We start from the raw sequence: 22035 nt of genomic DNA on the forward strand, positions 1-22035 counted from the left end.
GAGTCAATGGTTCCAATGGTCCTTGGCATATACGTAGTCTCTGAACTCTACTGAAGGAATGAACAGAATCATTGCAAAAAATAGTCCCTCATTTGGCACTGCTGATGGTGGCGGAGAGCGTTGTCTGACAAATTTCCCATAGATGTTTAATTGGGTTGAGATCTGATGGCCATAACATATCATTTTGATTCTGATATTCTCAAACCATTCAGTGACCCCTGAATGGAAGCATCTGCATTCATTGGGTTTCTCCATTAATTTAGGTTTAATTTGTCATCATTGGTGTCCTAATTTGCTTAGAATATCAAAAAAGACAAAGGATCCTTTTCAGCTTTCAAGGGGAGACACTATGGGTGAATAGGGTAAACAAATTAACTAATACTTATCACCATGAAACTTTCCCAGTTGAATACTTATATTAAGAAAATTATTTTGTGTATTACAAGTGTCTGCAATGTTATGTTTAAATATGCAAATTAGTCATTATTTAATTTAATATGATCTAATTTGCATACCTTTCCAGAACAGAAATCTAAACATTGGATAAAGCCAGGTTCAGAATTTTTGTTTCATTTTGTTGACAAATAAGAGTCAAAGGTTTTTACAGAGGGCATTTTGAAAATCTCTTTTTAATCACTCCATAAATCAGAAAAAATGCCAAAAGCCATTAAAAAATTCCATTTAGCCATGTTTTTAGGGATAACATGTTCTATATGAATGGATGATCTTTCTAGGACATTAGAAGTGTGTAAAACTGGTTGTATGGTGGGAGATAGGCGTATTAATCATCTGATGTATGCAGATGATTTAATTGTTATGTCTCCTTATAGTGTTGGCCTACAACAATTGCTTAGTGTCTGTTCAAACTATGGACTACAGTATGACATCACATTCAATGCAAAAAAGAGTGTTGTAATGATTGTCAGAACTAAGGAGGACGGGAAGCTATGCTTTCCGTCTTTTTATTTGACAGGGCAAGAGCTAAACGTAGTTACTAAAACAAAATAGTTGTGCCACATTATTAGGGATGATTTTTGTGATGATGATGACATACAGCGCCAGTGTTGTAAATTATATGGACAGGCAAATATGTTGGCACGTAAATTTCATATGTGTACTGAAGAAGTTAAAACGTCTCTTTTTAGAGCATACTGTACACCACTTTATACAGCTCACCTATGGTGCAGCTATAGTAAAGCAAAGATAAATAAGATAAATGTAACATACAACGATGCATTTAGAACTTTGTTGAAGTATCCAAGATGGACCAGTGCTAGTCATTTGTTTGTGACGAATAATGTTCCCACCTTCCATGCTGTGCTGAGGAATTTTACGTACAAATTTAGGTGCCGATTAACAGAGTCAAAGAATACAATTTTAACTGCCTTAACTAACCCTGCACTTAGTGATACCAGATTTACTTCCAAACTCTGGAAACACTGGCACACGCATTTGCATATGTTCTAAGTATTGTGTATAACTATCTTTGTGTCTGTGTATGTATGTATGTAGGTATGTATGTTTTCTATGTTCCCTCTGTGTACTATGTGATGGACAGTGTGTCTGTATGTTTTTTGTGTTTGGGTGTACCCTTCTGTCTTTAAAAACCTTTAGAATATAGATAGGAATGAAAATGCAAAGTTCAGGTTATATAAATGCTACTGAAGAGAGAGTATGAGAAAAACCTTAAAGATAATATATTGTAAACATACATACAAAACAATATAGGTGAATACGGTAACAATTTGAACTAGTATCACCATGAAACTTCCCCACTCACATTGAGACAATTATCTAATGCTTACTTTTGGTAAATTTAGGAGAAATCTAATGACGCAAATAGACAGATTGTAGTAAAATGAACACTACTAACAATAAACATCTTCCACTAGTCATGTTGTGGAAGTAAAATAGCCCCAAAATATCAAAATTGACCAGTGCATGAAAACACAATGTTTTAGAAAGATCCAAGATGTTATAATAGTGTTGTAAAAGCAGTGTAAAAAAACTTTCATTTTTTGAGAAGCTCTTACTAAACAGGCAAGGAGGATTGCGATGCATATTCACTCGGGATGTGGCATCACCACAGTGTGAATGCTAAGATTTCCTGCCAGCCATCACAATTGTGATACAGCTCAGCTAAAGAGCAATTAAAGATACTTGAGTTCAAACAGCGAAAACTGCACAAAGAAATCTCACCTTTAATGAGCCCTTTCTCCTGCAACGCCTGCAGAGGAGGTCTCTTTAGGATCAGCTTCTTCAGCCGGGTCTTCACTCTCTTCCTCTCTGTGTTCTCCAGGTTGGATGACGAGCGAGGGACTGCAGAGGTGGGAAAGGAGGAGGTGAAGGAGGAGGAAGAGAAGGAGGAAGAGGAGGTCAGTGCGGATCGTTGGGCTGCAGCTGGGCAGGAGAGCAGATGAGATGGGATGGTGGTGAGGATGAAAAGCGGGAGGGCCGGGTGACGGCGAAGGTGAGACAGGACTGACGGGGGGATTATTTGCCACGGGGGCCGCGTGAAAATATAAGTAGGCTGGATGGAGGAGAGAATGGAGGAGAGGATTGAGGGATGTAAGAAGCCTGTGTGAAAGTTTAGAAAGAAGAAAGAGTGATGATGATGGAGCGAGAGTAAACTTAGGTGGAGACCGGGAGGTTGCGTGAAGGAAGGAAGTCAGAGTGGAGCGATGAGAGGCATCGTGTTGTGACGACTTACGTGACATTCTCCTGTCATCCTCATCCCCGCTGTGTTCCAGCATCTCCACGCTGCCCGCTCGCCTCAGAGAGTACTGCAGGACGTTGTCTAACGGGTTTTCGCGGTCCTGGAAGGCAGGCAGAGTGAAACAGCGCTCATTGTGTCAACTGCATTACCACATTCTGTTCAAAGTGGCTTCTCAGAAGTCCAACAGAGAAACATTTACACACCAACATTGAAACTTATTTAAGGAAAAACAATGTTATGCTTTAACCTAGAGCAGGGGTCTTCAACGTTTTTTAGGCCAGGGACCCATAAGCTGAAAGAGAGACTGAGTAGGGACTCCCTACAGCATATATTCTATACAATCGAGTTGCATATTAAAATGGGCCGAATGGATAAAAATAAATGGATATTATTTTATGTTTTAATATTAAAACATACATGTGGAAGTCACAGAGACTCCTTAAGCTTAACTGTGTGGCTACCTTACCTATAGTAAGCTTATCTTTAATGTGTAAATACTTAATAGGCCAATTTATCTTTGCTGTTAAAATGTTGGATATATATTAATGTATATTTTCAGACATATTTAAAATAAAAAAAAAAACTTGTAAAATGTTAACATAATTTGGCGGCGCCCTGAAAGTTCATCTCACAGTGGAACACAAAAAGCAAGACGAGTTAAAGGATGTGTGTTTAAAGTTCAGTAAAAGGCAGCGATGAACATAAACCTTATATACTGAGTGCGTGACCTTATTTTGATCCAAAAGAGAAACCATTTTACCACTAATGTAAGTGGGACATTGAAAGTAAAACTCTGTGTGTGTTGTGTGTCTCACCAGCCTGTCGATGACGTTCTGGATGGTGTTGTACCACTCTTTAATCAGAGAGTCTGTCTCCGACTGCAGCAGAAACTCGTTGCCCGTCACTGTCCTCAGCTACAACACACATTTACAAATAAGCTCCCCAATGATGATTATTTTTTCACACGTCTTATACAACCAGTTTGCCAGGTGTTAAGCTCTATCATTTGCACATTTCTTAATGTTAAAGACAGTAAAAAAACATAATCTTCCTAGCCTGGTTGACACCAGACTCTTCTCAGTTGTAACTGAGAGTGGGCCACATTTCACTGGAACATTTATTTTTACTGCTTCCTCTTCCTCACTGAGTCACTGTAGAGTGACCGGGTGAAAGAAAGTTTCCCACTCTCACTTCCTTCGCTGATAAGGACCTTTTTGTTATCACATCGTCACTGTACATAAACTCAATGCAACCATTCAAATGAAAGGATCACTGAGGTCTGAACAGTTTTGTAATGCGTAACAGTTTCTGATTATTGGGCAGCTGTGGCTCAGTGGTAGAGCGGTTGCCTGCTAGTCGGAAGGTTGGTGGTTTGAGTTCCATGTTGAAGTTGAACAGTTCAGATCATCAGTCTTGCCCAAGGACACTTCAACATTCATACAGAATGTGTGTGAAAGGTGAATGGTTCCTGTACTATGTAAAAGTGCTTTAAGACTAGGAAAGTGCTATATAAAAACAGTCCATTTACATTACTGTTAGTCCACTTGTTTCCTACCTTGAAGACGTTTTTCTTGCTGGACAGGTTGTTGGCCCAGTGCAGCTGGGCTCCTCTTAAATCCACACTGCTCTCAGGACGACTGTTTCCTGGTTTCTATTTATAAATAAACAGGTACACAGGTACACAGGTACACACACACACACACACACACACACACACACACACACACACACACACACACAGAGTTTATGAACAGATGAGTTGATGTGTGTCATTTCATGATGAAAAATTAACACATGAAAAACATGGAGAAATGCGTGCAACATAGTGGACAGAAATATCCAGCTATGTGCTCACTTTTTGGCAAAGCTACTGATCTTTGTGCAACCGACCATAGTCAGCTGTCTTAAAAAGTTGCTTCACAATTTTCAAATCTAAAATGAAGAAGAAAAAAAAACATGCAGAAAAAATGACATCTGCACTTAGAAAATTACTCACAACAGTTGGCTTAGGATTTCCAAATTAAGAAATGTGCTTCATGGAATGTTTTCCACCCAGTTTTTGGTTATAATAAACAGGGAAAGAAAACACTGATTTATGTTTTTTGCAAAGACATTACCTGGACTAAAATCACACAGAGTTGTCTGAGCTCTTACCCAGCTGGAAGGTGTCTGTGATTTAGGATCTTTAAAGAAAACCAGACTGTTCCCGACCAGCACCACCCAGCAAGGACTCCAGTTCTTCCTGCAACCCAACAAACACACGTACACTTATCAGATTCAGCCCAGCAAATCATACTCACCATCATTTATTAAAACACTATATTCATGCAAACAGATGCAATCCTAATATAACTTTTTGTCTTTCATGGGAGCATGATGCCTCACCTCAGTTTCCGGCCTCCTTCTGCGATCTTTGTCTTGTTCAGAAGGCCGGCTTTCTCCAACTCCTCAGAACACAATAAAAGGGGTTTAAAGCACAATATGCAATATCCCTCTGTGTAATACACTGCATCCGGAGCAAACCCATTTTATTCGAATGTTGCATCATTAAAAAAATAGCGGGAGGGAGCTGCTCCTAAATCTCCCACTGCGGTATGGCCCCTTTTAAGGTGCAAGGGAAAAGAATGAATACTAACTAGGAAATTATACGTTTTGAGTATAGTATATAAAGACAGTGGGGAACAAACTAAGTTTATTATATTTTAGGTTTTGAGATATTCACTTCTGAGACTGTATTTGTAAAGAATTATATTTGAAAAACTCAAGTGCAATGTGCATAAATACTAAGACCTCACTGTGGACACTTTTCTCTAGGTTTCTTTTAACTTCAGTAAAGTAAAACAAGACTCTGTGAAGACACAATGTACTTTTAACAATATCTGCAAATAAAACCAAAACTATCTGCTTTACTAGTTTCCCCTCTCGGTTACTGGGAAAGTAATTTTTTTGTGATAATAGTTGTTCCTTAAATATCTGACTAAATACAACAGGTAGACAGGTCAAGCTGACAAACTCATGAATAATTTCCAACATTTCTCTTCACATCGGCCATCATATTCTGGAGAATCAGTATTTTGTCAAAACTCGATTTAACTAATATATTTTATTGGTATATGAAACAGAACTAGTGAAGTTCTACAGGGTCAGCAGAAAGCCAGAGCTACCAGGGCTTTATGGCCACTGCTTTGTTTTGTTGTTGCTGTGTGTTGGGGTAACACCATGGCTGCCAAGTTCACTAAAAAGGCTGGTTTGGGTGTATGATTGTTTTTTTTCTCAGAATTTGTTTGAAAAGGTTTTGGAGGAGAGAAGCAAAGGAGACTTCAAAAAAAAAAAATCTGTTTGAGGTTTAAACAACCTCTTTATGGAGGTTTTAGTAGTTTAAAAACGAGTAATTTAAAAGCTAAGGATACCCAGATGCTAAAAGGAATTGTGTGCCCAAAGCTGTCTATCAATGCACAATATTAAATCAATATATAAAATATTATACTCATGTACAGGTATTTTTATTTCAAAAGTAAAAAGCAGTGTTTTCTCACCGGTGTGCAGCCATCGCTGTCTGGAGAGCTCTCAGGAGACGGAGGCTCCACAACGATGTTGGTCACATTACAGGAGTAATCTCTGCACTGCTGGACCAGCTGAAAGACAGGAAGTGGGCATCATCAGCGGTGTTCATTTGTCTGCATGTGTATATGTGCATATGTCCAGTGTTTTGTGTGAAAACTGTTAAAAGTGTATGCATTCCCCCTTCCGTCTGCAAGTCTGTGAATACTGTACACCTTCAGTACCTTGCCGTTCTCAGGTAGGATCATAGACTGGGAGTGGCTGAGCTGCTGCTTGACATCATGCAGAGCGGCAGAGTTATGGCACTGGGCATCGGCACTGCTGAACGACATTGTGCTCAGGGTGTCAGAGGAGACGGCGCGCTGCATGCTCTTCACAGGGGTTAAAGGTCGGGGTCAAACGTTTGGGTCAGTGGTGAACAAGGGCAATAGCAATCACTAATTTATTGTGTGTTAACGAAAAAATAAATACAATATGCTCCCATTGTATTTTAATGTCAGTGGATTTTGTGAGAGCTGTTAAGTGTTTTCTTATGAATACCTATTGAGACCATAGAAGAACCGTTTCCTCTTTATTATATTTACTATATTTTTAATTATTTAGCTGACGCTCTTGCCTTGAGCAACCAATTCAAATCACAAACAAGCAACAGAAAGGTCAGGAAACTTTTTGAAAATTAAGCATGCAGTTTCCCTCCTTAATTTTCAATATTCTGATGGTAACGCATTTCATGTGAGATTTATTTTGCACTTTAAATACAATTCACGCAAACAAACATGCAAAACATGTAACATAATCAAGGAAGACATTAACTCTTCTACTTGCACTAGACCATAGGTTTTAAATTTTAATCTGTGCAATGAAGAAGCACCATACACTGTGTGTTCAAATAATCATTGGTATAAGTATTGACACCACAAGCAGCAATTTGTCTTCAATGCTGTTTTATTCCCATCTGCTGTTTAAACTTTTCATTCAATGGTATACCGATGAGGACCTTTGCTTACTAGTGGGACTTTTTCTCATTGATTCATTTGATGACTGCTTTGTTTCTCTGACTGATAGACAGCCGAGTCGATCAATGCTCTAAAATAATTAGATTAGACAGGGCCACAGTCAGGACACTGGTTGCTGGCTTGCAAATCATTCTTATGTGGTTCTAAATGTCACACCTCACACTGCGTCAGCATTAGCTTCAACAGGGTTTCTTTTCTTTGTCTGCTCTCAATTCTCCCAGTAGATATCACACAGTGGTAGCCACTATGAAACCTTCTGCCATTTCAGATCAATTCTGAATCAAGCTGCAAGTATTTTAAATAATTCCTCTTTGGGGAAGACCGAACATGCAGCAGCAGTGCATTGTCAGTTTACATGTATGAACTGCTAAAATGAAGTGAAGCATTCTGGCACTCTGAGAAATAATAAATACCATAATTATGAGTGAATATCCTGAGAATTTTAAAAACTGGCAAATGGGAACAAACTGCAGTTTCCTTGAGAAGTTCAAATTGTTTTGCTTCACTTTACAGCAGGAGCAATGAGGCAGATGCATGTATGTGCATCTATACTTTACAAGCCAAATATATACAATCCCAGGCACGAACAGCTACACGTATGCATTGTCGCATACAAATTCCCACAACTTCCAACTTTTCATGCAGCAGCAGCCATAATTAAGTACCTTTCCCAATCGCAGTAACCTAGTTTCAACAATCAGACTAAATATCCCTCCTAATGTTTGCCATCTTTTCATGCAAGGGGGGATTAGCACTATGAGCCAAATCTGCTACTTTGCAAAGAGGAGGCCTTTAAAAGGGCTTTAAACCAAGCACACCCACACCCCACTGTGATGCAACATGTTGCATTAAGAACTGCTTGGGTAACAGCCTTTCTTTTTACACCATGAGTTGCTATTTCACCACCTTAATATGCATAAATGCTGATCTCTGAGAATCTAAAGAGCATAGCTGGCATTACATTAATGTATTCTACAGTAATACAGTGGAGATGCAGTTTTTGCAAATCTAACAACTCGAGTTCATTGATTTTCATGAGGAAAATACCCTCCATCAAAAGCCCTTTAAGCGTTCATAAAACACTTAGGATTACCCTCCCAGTCAGATATGCAACAAGAATAACAAAGAAAGACTTTTCAGCTTTTAAAAGAAGAATAGGAAGTATATGTTATCTATAGATACTTATGTACAGACATACAGTTAATGCTTCTGGTGGTAGATGTGCAAACATAACATGTTGCAGGATTTTTTCTTAATGTGCAGTGACAAAGTCAAGGTGGCAGACTACACCACCAGAGCTGCATGATGTCCCGTTTTGTTAAACCTACATTGTGTAATTTTTTGAGTTGATTCTTAGCAAAAAACACTTTGTTCTTTCACAAATGTGCTCATTCCACCAACTAATCAAAGTATTCTCGTACGCGTAGAATCTGCAATTCAGAATCATTCAGAATACATAGGAGCGAGTCGCTCAAATGATGTCCACCATTTTGCACCTCCATCTTTAAAATACATTAGCCAAAGATGGACATACCTCTGCATTTTGCGCTTTTGCACTTGTGTAACACCGTGACGAATGCAAAGGAGGGGGAGAAGATTATTTGCAACTGCCGGCAGATTTGAAAGCCTGTTGAAAATGATCACACCTATTCTCTAGGACATGTAACGGAGTCGCCTAGAAAGTAATATTCAGTTGGTAGTCATATACAATTTCACCGCTAGATGGGAGAAATTCTCACACAATGTAGCTTTAAGAAAATGCATCCTGTTGTGTTGTGAGAATATGTAAAACTAGTAAAGTGCGCTTATCTTTTACTTTACTCTTTGACAGGTGTTTTTTGACAAGGTGAGAGTCAAGGGGAAAATCATTAGCCCTCTGGCGATGAAAGAGTGTGGCAGGTAGAGAAGAGTTTCACCTGTTTCATCTGCCAGCCACCGTCAGTTCTCCTCTGGTGGCTCTCGAAGTTGAAATCAGGTGTCAACTAGAGCGAATGAGAAAGACAAAGAGACAGGACACATAAATCACTATTACTTCTATTTGATTGTCAGTTTTTGTGAAAACTAGACTTGTCCCCATTTGTGGAACAAAATAAATTTGATCCCAAATAATAAAAATGTGGGTACATTTTACACCTACATGTAAAAACAGGATGCTGACAAATGTTTTCAGTAAAGATAAGTCGTGAAGACCGGGCTAACGCTCACACAAACACTGAAACTACTCCTCTCACATCCTGCCAGCTAAAAATGCTCCTAGATATACCACCACAGCACAAAAGTTCACACAAAGACACACACACACACACACACACACACACTCGTGCCCATATACAACTGAAGTTAATGAGAGGCAGTTGCTGCCGTTGCTTAGTAAGACTGAAACACAAACTGCATAGTACTTGTTTGAATCAGGCATGCAGATTTTTAGTTGTTGAAATGGATCCCACACGTCCTCATAAATACAGTTGAATGAGCTCGTTGTGAGAATGACAAAGTCAGTCGCAACACATCTGACAATGAAAAGCCAAATGAGCTATATTAGCATAACAACCACATGAAACCAATTCAGCTCACTTTAACAAGCAGTACATTTTACATGTTCTGTCGGGAATTCCACAGCAATAATGACATGAAAACAACAACACACCTAGGTTTATTATATTGTGTAAGAAATTAAAATGAACTTACAGCATAGGCGCTCATAATCACTGATCACCCAGTTATACAATCCAGGACAACTCTTGTTTCTGAGAGCTTTTTTTGCTGTCAAGTTTGAGTCCTCGTTTCATCTAGGATTTTTCCGTTTGAATGTCAAAGTGTAAAAATCATTCATCCGTCCCTCCTGTCTCAGCGTGCATCTACTTCCCCATTCTAGAGGGAAGCTGCCTTTATCAGCCAGTACAATCACTCTCTTGTACAACAACTCAGAATAATCACACCAGAAACAAACATTGCCACATTAACTGTCACAGGTTTTGTTTTTAAGTTCAAGTATGTGGAAAGATAATAGTAGTTCAGCTAATTTGACAAAAATATAAATTATGATTTGGTAAAAACAAACTTAAAAAAATGTCCACATATATGTATTTAAGAGGAAATAAAATGCACACAAGTAGGATTACAAATTGTGTGATCTTTACTATATTTAATGTTACAATAACAAAAAAACTACCGGCTACTACTCCATAAGACACCCTCCCACCAACATGAGTCAGCGTTAACACTTTAATAACGCTTGCTGCTGTTGAGAGTGTGTGGAAACTCATGAGCAAGTGAGAAGAGAAGTTAAAATACATGACTAAAAGTTATGGCTAATGCATAAAAACATCCAGCTTCGTTCCTCCTAAATAGTAGTTGTAAAAACAAATTCGACCAATCCTACTGAAAAAAGAGACCAAGCCTAAAAATCTACAATTCCAGGATCACTACATGTATTGTAATTATTGTAACAATATCTACTTTTATATAATGTATAGTTTTAAATATTTCTACATATTAAAAAGAACACATCTGGAACATGATTGTTGGTGTTGATAAAGAGGTACTTGAGCTCATCATGTTTTTTAAAGTGATGATATGTTATGTATTAATTCTGAATCTTCAAAATAAGTAGGTAAGTAACTATATCTGTCTGACATTTATTTTCATTAGTGATTCATCTGCAGATTATCTCAACAATTGATTGATTAGTCGTTTGGTCTATAAAACTGTGAAAAATGTCCTCACTATTTCCCAAATGTCTTGTTTTGTCTGACCAGCAGTTCAAGAACAAAAGGAGTCAGTTAGTCAGAGACAGTAGGAGTCAACATGGCAAGGGTTAAAATGTAAAAAAAAAAAAAAAAAAAAAAAAAAAATCTAGACCAGAGAACGCTGTGTGCTAACAAGTGATATGGGTCACCCAGTTTTAAACACCTGGGTCAATCACTTGTGTGACATGCAGGATGCATTATATATCATTGGTGAAGTTAATGTTTAATATATGTAACACAGAATAAAAAATGACACATATAGGTCGACAGAAAGCATCTCAAACAGACTTGATGGGGAATCACTGCTTTGATCATGTGGGTATTATTTTTGATGAGCAACATTAAATCTGAAACACTGACGCAACATTGAGGCAACCTTGAGATGCAAAATGCTTATCTCTGACAATCTGGATCATGCATCTTGCATCGCTTTAGGTAGATGTCATCATTGATTCAGGTTAAATTAATTCACCGATGGCTGTTGCATACATTCCTAAAACCCTTACACTTTAAACAACAGATGTACTTCCTCAGTCAGAGCTTAGAAATCCTCTCTTGTAACATCACGTTTAGAAACAAGGGTGAAATGAATGAAACAGTGCAAGTTTGACTACGACAGCATCTCTGAGGTCAGGGAGGGGTTTAACGTTGATGAGAAGTTTCAGTGAGCGGTTTAAATTTAGCAATGTTTTGTAATGTTTTGGATTTAAAAGACTCCTCTGTCTCTCTCTGTGTGGCCCTAAAGGATCGCACATCAGATCAAGTGGCATTACCTTGTTATTCCCTGCAGGGATTAGCCCAACAGAAACACAATTTGAGAGGAAGTGTGTGTGTCAAAGAGGGAAGTTAATAAATATATATATATATATATATATATATATATATATATATATATATATATATATATACAGTACAGGACAAAAGTTTGGACACACCTTCTCATTCAATGCGTTTCCTTTTTATTTTCATGACTATTTACATTGTAGATTCTCACTGAAGGCATCAAAACTATGAATGAACACATATGGAATTATGTACTTAACAAAAAAGTGTGAAATAACTGAAAGCATGTCTTATATTTTAGATTCTTCAAAGTAGCCACCCTTTGCTTTTTTATTAATAAGGGAAAAACTTCCACTTATTAACCCTGACAAAGCACACCTGTGAAGTGAAAACCATTTCAGGTGACTACCTCATGAAGCTCATTGAGAGAACACCAAGGGTTTGCAGTGTTATCAAAAAAAGCAAAGGGAGGCTACTTTGAGGAATCTAAAATATAAGACATGTTTTCAGTTATTTCACACTTTTTTGTTAAGTACATAATTCCATATGTGTTCATTCATAGTTTTGATGCCTTCAGTGAGAATCTACAATGTAAATAGTCATGAAAATAAAGAAACACATTGAATGAGAAGGTGTGTCCAAACTTTTGGCCTGTACTGTATAAATAATTAAGGCAGTGAGTCGGTAAGTAAACGATGGGGCAAATAGAAAGATGTAGCCCCCATTTTAATTTTGCCCAGCTCAGCATTTCTCCCTGCGTTAATCTGGAACACAGTTCAAGTCTGGAAACCTGAATTGTACATACATGTGTATGAAAATGGGCAGAAGGTGTGTTTGTTGTCATCTCACTGTGTAGTTTGTTTGATCAGCAGTGTTTACAGCTGCCAAATCACAGCTGTTTGCATTTAAGAAATGTTACATAGTAATGATTACTTAATACTATTAACAAATATTTACATGGCAGGACAGAGCAATAAGTTAAGAATATATAAGCCTCTTGACAGTTCTGAAGAACCAAATGAATGATGTTAAAAGAAAACCTAAACCAACCATGACTAATCACTGACTTGGCACACATTTCTCACCACCTCATCAGCGCATACTTCCTTGTGACAAGGATCATTAAAGAACCCAACTGAAATCAACTTATTTATATGGCACTTTAAAAACAACACATGTGATTCAAAGTGCTTGACTGTGCCGAGATAAAGCACAAAAGAAAGAACAAAGAAAACAGAATACACTGGAAAGTTAAAGAAGATGCTTTTGTTGGATGCAGACTTGTTACTGTCTGTAGTTAGTTACAGGTGAGGGTGGAAAAAACAGTAGCAGAGCAAGTAGCAGAGCAAGAGTTTTCCGAATTAAGTCAAGTGTCATCGGTATGCAAGTGTAACTGCTGTTATTCATTTTGTCAAAGAAAACATCGCAAAAAATATCCTGTGATTACCAGCGTTACAGGTGTTCCAATTGCCAATGTAGGTAATTTAATTCAGAATCTAGGTGGTAAATCACACAAAATGTCACCAGGTAGGCTGAATTTGACCACTTCTCAAGAAGTACAGTAGTCTTACCCTGTGCATTGTTCCATTGCCAGCTTCAGGAAGTGGTAGTGACAGATGGCTGGTTTCTCTGGGTAACGTCTGAGGTTGTAATGGACCGGCCTGCCAGAGAAACAGAAATAAACTAGAGACCATCTTCGGCAGAGACTTCCAGCACCCATGATGGGACCACATCCATCTTCCAACTGGGCTTTCATTTTTAACTCAACTACACACCTGTAAAGTTTAATGATATCTTTCAGGGTTGGGATGCTATCGTGGTGACCAAATCTGGCTGCAGACAGAGAGACAGACAGACACCAAGCAAAGTACTCAAAACTGCTTCTGTGGAATTTCGCGCTATATCCCGCTGTATGCTTATTGGCCTTCTTGTGGAGAATATAATGAGAAGATCAAAACTTCATATATGTCTGCTACTGTACTGCCTGTACAGCTTAGGAAGTATTAGCTAATATTATATTTTCTTGTCGTATACTTCTGGATCTCGCACTTTCCCATATGCCTTTTTATTGTGCTCCCTCTGTCATTGATGACTGGCAGTATGCATGTGTACATACAGTACAGGCCAAAGGTTTGGACACACCTTCTCATTCAATGCGTTTCCTTTTTATTTTCATGACTATTTACATTGTAGATTCTCACTGAAGGCATCAAAACTATGAATGAACACATATGGAATTATGTACTTAACAAAAAAGTGTGAAATAACTGAAAACATGTCTTATATTTTAGATTCTTCAAAGTAGCCACCCTTTGCTTTTTTATTAATAAGGGAAAAACTTCCACTTATTAACCCTGACAAAGCACACCTGAAGTGAAAACCATTTCAGGTGACTACCTCATGAAGCTCATTGAGAGAACACCAAGGGTTTGCAGAGTTATCAAAAAAAGCAAAGGGTGGCTACTTTGAGGAATCTAAAATATAAGACATGTTTTCAGTTATTTCACACTTTTTTGTTAAGTACATAATTCCATATGTGTTCATTCATAGTTTTGATGCCTTCAGTGAGAATCTACAATGTAAAGTCATGAAAATAAAGAAACACATTGAATGAGAAGGTGTGTCCAAACTTTTTGCCTGTACTGTATGTTTCAGGGGGACTGTAGACATTGAATTGCCCTTCGGGGATAAATAAAGCTATCTGTATCTGTATATGTATCGCTTTTACTTTTTCGGTTTTTGCATAGATTATACAAATTAGATATATGTGTCAGTGAGCTTTAGAGGTGCTGGTGGATGGTTTGGGTTACCTTGGACAAAGCCAACACGCTTTTTCCAGTCTTTATGATAAGTTTAGATAACTGTCTCCTCGCTATAGCTGTATATTTAACAGACAGGTATAAAAGCGGGATCATCTAACTCTAATAAAATATAATATATAATAAAAATATGCGAGTCATGGTGTCTCTTTGAAGTCTTAGGACATTCTTTGACTAAAAATGTCCCTTTTAGTGCTGATACAGACTCTTTTATTCAACACCCTGACCGTTTTCTATCCCCTCCTTTGAGAAAGAAAGATTTCATCCAGCCCTGAGAATGCCTTCCTTTTTTAAATGTAATGCAATTTTAGTGAAAGACAAAAAAGAAAACATGGATTAAGGTGGAGTAAAAAACAGTGAATGAACACCAGCTGTGTTGGGTGCCTTACCTTGTTGGGTGTGTGTCCACGGGCCCGGCGAGGGGGTTTCCAGGACCTCTCCTTGGTGATGCTGTTGACGTAGTAGTATCTCCCTGTGGGCAGGTCAGAGTACTGCTCCCACAGGTCTATGACCCGAAGAGGCTGCTGACCTGGGGCAGGGTTAGGGGGCTCTGTGAGCGACAGGCGTTTCTCTGGCTGCACTTCAGTGTATAGAGGGGAGTCCTTCCAGGACAGCTGGAACATATAGGACTCTGCTGGGACCTTGCAGGCAGAAAGAGTAAAGAGGGAAAGGAGATAGAAAGAGAGGCAGAGACTATTTTCAGCTGCGGAATAATACACATTTGGTGCACTAATGAGTACTTAGAGTAGCAGGATGGTGTATGTGTTACTGACTATAAACAAACTTCAGTTCTCAGTGTGTAAGAAAGAGACAAAAACAACAAAGAGAAAAAAATAAATCCCACCGCCTCTTACTATGGAATAACCCGTCAGATTTTGGATTAAGATTTATAGAAAGGCATGTGCTCACCCAGATTGAGAGGACTAATGCAACAGCTACAAGAGAGGACATCTACAAATCCAATCAAATTAATTGAAAAGATAGGCGTGGAAGATCATCTTTCCACGAAATATAGCTGAGACAAATATAACTGATTGACTGGCTAGCTGTTTGATCCCTGTTACATAACACATTGTTTCAGACTGAGGGAACATGGTGTGTAGTGATGCATGTGTGTGTATGTATTGTATTTTACTCCAGGGGGCAGCACTGGGTCTTGAACTCACCTGGAGCTTTCTGTCTCACAGTTTTCTACTGTTTTCCTCAGTGGTAAGATCAAAACCAAGTGTTTCTCAACAGAGTCAAATGGGCAAATTAAGAATATGATATGCAAAGCACTTTTACATTCAGTCATTTTAAATTATAACTTTGGAAAAATCCAATGATGGGTTTCCAGAGAAAAGCTGATTGTCTTCTATTGGAAAATGTCAAACCTACACAATACTGGCCTTGATTGGCTGAAGACAAGTATCTTAAGATTAACAAGCATGGTAATAAAAAGTGTACCCTTTGCACAAAGTGAGGTTTAACTAACCTACACAGAGTCTGGACAACACCATGCAACACCTTCAGGATAAATCTGAGTGGGAGCCAGGCTTTATCTCCCAAAATCAGTGGCCGACCTCACTACTGCTAAAAGACGGCAAATCCCTGCAGCCAGGTTCCAGAAATTTGTGGAAAACATTATCAGAGGTAATTGTAGCAGCATATTAGTGCCCATTGTTGTGGTATGAGATGACCATTACTCATGGGGATAATGCTCAGGTATCTACATACAATTGGCCATGTAGTGTACTGACAAATTAAGGCAAAAGTGCCATAAAAACAACCTTTAAAAAAAGGTCAGTCAATCAGTTAGTATTATCTCTTCAAATCCAAATTGGATTTTGCCCCATGTAAGACTAAGATTAAATCTCATTGAAATTCATCATCAGTGTGGCAGCACTTAAAAAAATGGCTGACAAAATGAATAGTGAGATAGTTTTTTGAATGAAAAACAGTGGCAGCAATTATCCTGCTAACTGGTATTAAAGGCGAACAAAAAAGGGAGAGCGAGAGAGAGAGAGAGAGAGAGAGAGAGAGAGAGAGAGAGAGAGAGAGAGAGAGATCAAGATGAAAAAAGAGCACTGTCATTTCCACTGAGATCACAGCTATCCAAAGTCGGAAGTCTCTGGTGCAAGCACGGTTCAGTGGAAGCAAAACTCGGCTGTGGGAGCTTCCCTCAGCTGAAAGACAGATAACCTTTAGTATTTCTCTCTACAACAATTCCTTGTGTAATACCCTCTGATGTAATACAGGGAAGCTCCGACGTCACCACAATGCTAACTTGATTGCTGCTCTAGGAGGATTATTGAGGTCAAGTACAGACGTAAATCAAAGACAACCTCTGCTATCAGTCTTCTGGTGGGATCTCACAAGGTTTATTTTAATCAGTTTTTCAGTAGTTGTAGAATTATTTGTTTCCACCTGAAAACGCTTCTCAGATTGAAAAGTATGAAAAGTATCTCAAAACCTTTTTTTTTTGTCTCTTAAATTATACCCTCACAGGGCTAAAAACTACCAGCTGGTGTATTGGTTTTGGTGTTATGACCTGTTAATCCATCAGATTAGAGATTTTGCCAATGAGAGGAAATCAAAATTAATCTAATCCCACACTTTCCTAAACACCAGAAAAATCTAATAGAGTTTTTGTTCTGTTCTTCATACTAATTAGGATCAGAGGAGTAACAGTTAAATATGCTGTTGATACAGTGGTTTTGCCTTTTTACATTTTCCAATGAGTAACCGATGGATGTCAGGTGAAAATATCCATCCCCTTAAACATGTAAAACTTTGATAACTGTTAACAAGCAAACTGTTGCTAGTGCACATGTCCATCGTGACATCATGGGCCAGTCAACACGGAAGATCCAAGCTCCATGATTTCTTTATGCGCTTTTGAGCACTCTCATTGGAATGTACAGGGGTTACAAAGTGACGCACGTTTGTCACGGAAGTAAAGGCTGGACTAATAGAGCAGTTTGGAGCAGTTTGTGAACAGTGTTTTCTGTTGGAGATGTAAGTCACTTTGGGGTGGACTTTGGGCTTTTTCACTTTGGAAACCTATAACATGCACAAAAAAGATATATAACACAATAAAGGAAAGGGAAAAAGCCAAAAAGCATAATATGAGCACTTTAAAGATAACGATATGTATCGATATTTTCACTTTGTATCAATAAAATTGGATCTTTGAGGATTGAATCGATATAGCAATCCAGATCAATGTATCGTTACACAAGATATGTCAATGAGATTAATATATATATATATATATATATATATATATATTTTTTTTACTTTGCTGTTGTAACTAAAATCAGAAACAGTTTTATTGAATAAATTAAATAAACACTTGACATGACTACTACCGACTGCTAGACATGAATGTGGAATGTGTATATGGATAAAACACCACTGGGCCAAAGGTTTACTCAAACATTAAACCTATTTAAGTTTATATGTATGGAAACTGGTATTTGTCAATTTAGGTGTTATTCTCATATTTATGTCCAATATGACTATTGATCACTGTGACTTATAACTTTTACTCACCACATTTTTTGTAAAGATTTGGGAATTTTTGAATTTCGGCTTGAATACAATTGTAGAGAAAAGACATGCGAGCATCCTGCAGCTTTCCAAAATACATACATTTTACATAAATAATCTAAAACACCAGCTGAAGTTAAGAAAGACAGTAGTCCATATGGAGTCAAAATGGACAAATATAATGAGAATAACAACCAGGGTTACAAATACATGCAGTAATTCCCCTTTACGCTCCAGTGTGGCTCTGCTGTGTGAACCAGATGTTTCAGTAACATCTGTTAGAGGTTTGTAGGCATTGCCTCTTCGTACCTGCAGGTGGTTCTTCTTGCAGGAGGCTCCCACCATGTCCCACTGGCTACAAGACTTCTTGGGCATCCTGTGGTTAACACGGCTGCTGAAGCTGCCGCCCACCTCATCATATGGGTTCTCCATCAGGTTTTCAGGTAGGTTGCTGGAGCTCTGGCTCCGAGTGATCATGGGGACCAGCCTGGGGTTGGGTGGTGCCGTGGAAGCTGTGGGGGACCCAGGGACCATGAGGTGTCCTGACGGGGATGTGGGAGAGTTGGGGGTAAAGGTGAAGCCAGACCAGAGGGGCAGGGTGGGGAAGCGGCCTCCACCTGTACCGGTTTTGTTGTCCAGCCCCTGAAAGGCACTGTTGGAGTTGAGGTTTTCCATGGAGCGGAACATGGGTTTGTTCACTGAGGAAGGAAGGTAAAATCAGATCATTAAGGAACATATTTCCTTCTATACTCAAGAAAAACATCAACACACAAGTTTGTGTTATTTTTTTACTCTTATAATACAGAATTCAACTGAAAAACACACTCTTCCTCTTACACTTTACCTTGACGCTGTTCACTATAGGTTGTCTCTTTTGGGCTGGGAGAGAGTGACACCCTTGGCAGTATCCTGCGGTTGGAGTTCAGCGAGGCAGACCCGACCAGGCGCTGTGGCGAGGGCATTGGTGCAATGGGCACCTCTGTCACATACGTGGCAGGAACATACAGTGGCTTTGTTTTACTGGCAGCCCCAATCCTCCGCACCTGTCAAAGAACAAACAGATGCTTTTGCTATTTTCTCCCACATAAATCCACTTAGTTCAACAGAGCGTCAACCAACACAGCTGAGGCCTGAACGCTTTGCGTAAATGTGTTACGCTACAATTCCTGTGACATCGAACAGATGCAATGACAAAAACCCATAACTTACATAGTTTTTTTTCACACAGGACTTTATGGTCTCAATGTCTCGTTTTCTAATGCGTTTGTTTGTGGTGATTTTATGATTTAAACTATGACATGATGGATATTTGTCTTTGATTTTGGATAGAGTGTAATTACACACATCACAAGGCCGTTGGAAAACAGCATGGATGAAAAGAGTAACAATAATTTTGACCTGACAAAGATCTGATTGTAATCCAAATGTAACTAATTTCTCAATTTGAATTATGGTATACAATCAAATGTTTGATAAAAAAAAAATAATAATTATCCATATATTATAATGAACATACACACTGCAGTTTATTTTAAGTCGATCACACAGTACTACTTCCGTAAATACTAAGAGCACTAAATCCACGGCTGGAAATAGGCCACAACAAATGCACTATTTATTCCTGTTTGAGTAACATTTGACTAAAAACTACAGTGCCCAGCTATTTTTGGAACTTATTTAGCTTTTTGTAAAAATGAAAGTGTATGTTGGTGATTAGAAAGATTTATGTTTTCAGTAAGAACAAATGGGCTTGGGGCTGCTGAAAGCCACAAACAGGGTAGGTATGTCAGAAAGTATTGAGAGATGAATCACATTGTTGGTTTTGGTCTTTTCATGGAGTTTGTTGACAATAAGAAAAATACTGAATATTGTCAGCATTGTTCTTTATTCCAAATTCAAACTTTGAAACCTCCATTCAGAAACCTACAGTCCAACGCAGTAGATGCTATGTCCGTGTTTTTCTAAATCTTTTGTTCCACCGAAACAAGACAAACTATAGATGAACTTTTTTTCTCACCTGCCACCAGTCAGTGTTGGTCTTTTTCAGGAGAATAAACCGCTCACCCTCCCTGATGCAGACCTGCCGTCCATCCGCACCACGGTAGTTGTAGTCATACTGGGCCTCAAGGACCACTGTGCCGCTTGGGACCCCACACACTGTCATGCTTCTTGGGGTCACAACAGGCGCTGCAGCAGGCTGCTGGTGCCCCACAGAACGCAGCCAAGTCCCAGACAGCATGGCTTTCCACAAAGTCCTGTTTAGCAAGCTTTTCTGGAAGTGTGCTGATGGTTGATGCTGGTGATACTGGTTGGGTTAGCACAGGGCAGGTGAGACTGGAGCCAGGCCAGAGCCATGCTCTAAAAACAGCAAAAATGGACCAAGAGGTACAGAGAAAGAGCTTTTAGACTGTTAATTAGACAAAACAAGACATTTGGAGACATTAAATTGTGTTGGGCAGCTTTCACTATTTTCTGGCATTATAAACCAAACAATTTCAAGCTCATTTACTTTCTGGTGAAAAGTTAGATGAGAAGATTGAAATCACTCTCCTATCTGCCCCGTTAAATTAAAGCTACAGCCAGCAGCTGGTTAGCTTAGCGCAAAGACTGGAAACAGGAGGAAACAGCTAGCCCGGCTCTGTCCTCTAATGCTCAATAATTAACATGTGTCTGTTTAATCTGCACAAAAAGCTAAGTGTAAAACTCCCTGGAGTTTCTGCTGGTTTCCCAGAATCTGCTCAGAGCCACAGTCAGCTAAACTAAGCTAAGCCAGATATGAAAGTAGTATTTATCTCCTCATCCAACGCTAACTCTCTACCACAAAGCCAATAAATGCTTTAAACAATTAATCATTTTCAGTTGCAGCTCTATTTGCAAATAACAAAAAATAAATAAATCAACCCTGTTTGTGGAAAGCTGTAAAGCTGTAACCACTGTGTTTTAACTATATAATGACTGACCCCTTTGTACCAGGCTCTAAAAGCAATACTGTAAGCAAGAGTCCTTTCAAAATATACATCTGAGACTAAAATACTCTAATGTGACGGAAGTAGGGCTGCAACAATTCTTTTAATAATTAATTAACCTCTTAATTTTTTTTATCAATTGATTCATTATTTAGTCTATGAATTAAAAATCAAAATACATTACATTGTCAATAATATCAAAAAAGCAGCAAATCCTCAAATTTAAGATACTGTAATGCGTGAAGCTGGTATTTTGGCTTGATATATGACTCTTAAGTTTATACAGACTGAAAAATAGGTTAAGTGATTAACGTCTTAAAAGTAGACAGAAGTAACTGACTGCTATTGACAATATTTGCAAATTAATAAATACTTTTTTTCCACTTCCAATTTTAATGTACTTGACAGACATGAGGATAAAATGTCACTGCAGATATATGCACACCACCACTTTCTATTGTCCTTTCATCCTGGTAGAACTAAGAGACACGTGTGTGTGAATAACTCATGCGTTTGGAGGTTGTAAGGAGCGCAGTATACCTAAAATAGCATCTGTCTCTGTCTCTCCACCTGAGCCAGCATCCCCAAGCTAAACCCCTGCTCTACCCAGCCAAGACCCGCTTACATAAGAACCCATATAACTTTCTGCCAGACACATAGCCACACACACACACCCCACCCTGGGTGACAAGAGGGGCAGCAAACAAGAGAGATTCCAGAAAATGAATATAGACAATTCATGTTTATTGGTTTATTAATAAGGATAAAGGGGGCAGAGATGAATTACGAATTGTAGATAGACAAGATGAACTAAAGAAGAATAGTCTGCATGCCTGAGGTATATACCAAGTGCAAACAGAGCAGATAGTCAGGATGACTAGATGGAAAAATTAA

At 38.6% G+C, this 22035-nt stretch overlaps 1 protein-coding gene across 4 annotated transcripts in view; it reads right to left on the reverse strand.

Moving 5' to 3' along the window:
* arhgap9 (Rho GTPase activating protein 9) overlaps nt 1–22035 on the reverse strand; it is a 43186-nt gene that overhangs the window by 9507 nt on the left and 11644 nt on the right. For 2 of the 4 annotated variants that reach the window (XM_028576662.1, XM_028576660.1), the window contains exons 2-15: nt 20193–20533; nt 19020–19218; nt 18485–18873; nt 15034–15285; nt 13397–13486; nt 9210–9275; nt 6502–6648; nt 6253–6351; nt 5102–5163; nt 4871–4958; nt 4272–4367; nt 3532–3630; nt 2711–2816; nt 2200–2319 (exon numbers count right to left, since the gene is read on the reverse strand). In XM_028576662.1, coding sequence (XP_028432463.1) covers nt 2200–2319; nt 2711–2816; nt 3532–3630; nt 4272–4367; nt 4871–4958; nt 5102–5163; nt 6253–6351; nt 6502–6648; nt 9210–9275; nt 13397–13486; nt 15034–15285; nt 18485–18873; nt 19020–19218; nt 20193–20414 — 2035 coding nt within the window. In that variant the 5' untranslated portion in view covers nt 20415–20533. The remainder of the gene's footprint in view (nt 1–2199; nt 2320–2710; nt 2817–3531; nt 3631–4271; nt 4368–4870; nt 4959–5101; nt 5164–6252; nt 6352–6501; nt 6649–9209; nt 9276–13396; nt 13487–15033; nt 15286–18484; nt 18874–19019; nt 19219–20192; nt 20534–22035) is intronic. The other 2 variants (XM_028576661.1, XM_028576663.1) reach the window with 2 other exon arrangements.

The sequence above is a fragment of the Perca flavescens genome, chromosome 4, assembly GCF_004354835.1.
Source record: "Perca flavescens isolate YP-PL-M2 chromosome 4, PFLA_1.0, whole genome shotgun sequence".
Lineage (NCBI taxonomy): Eukaryota > Metazoa > Chordata > Actinopteri > Perciformes > Percidae > Perca > Perca flavescens.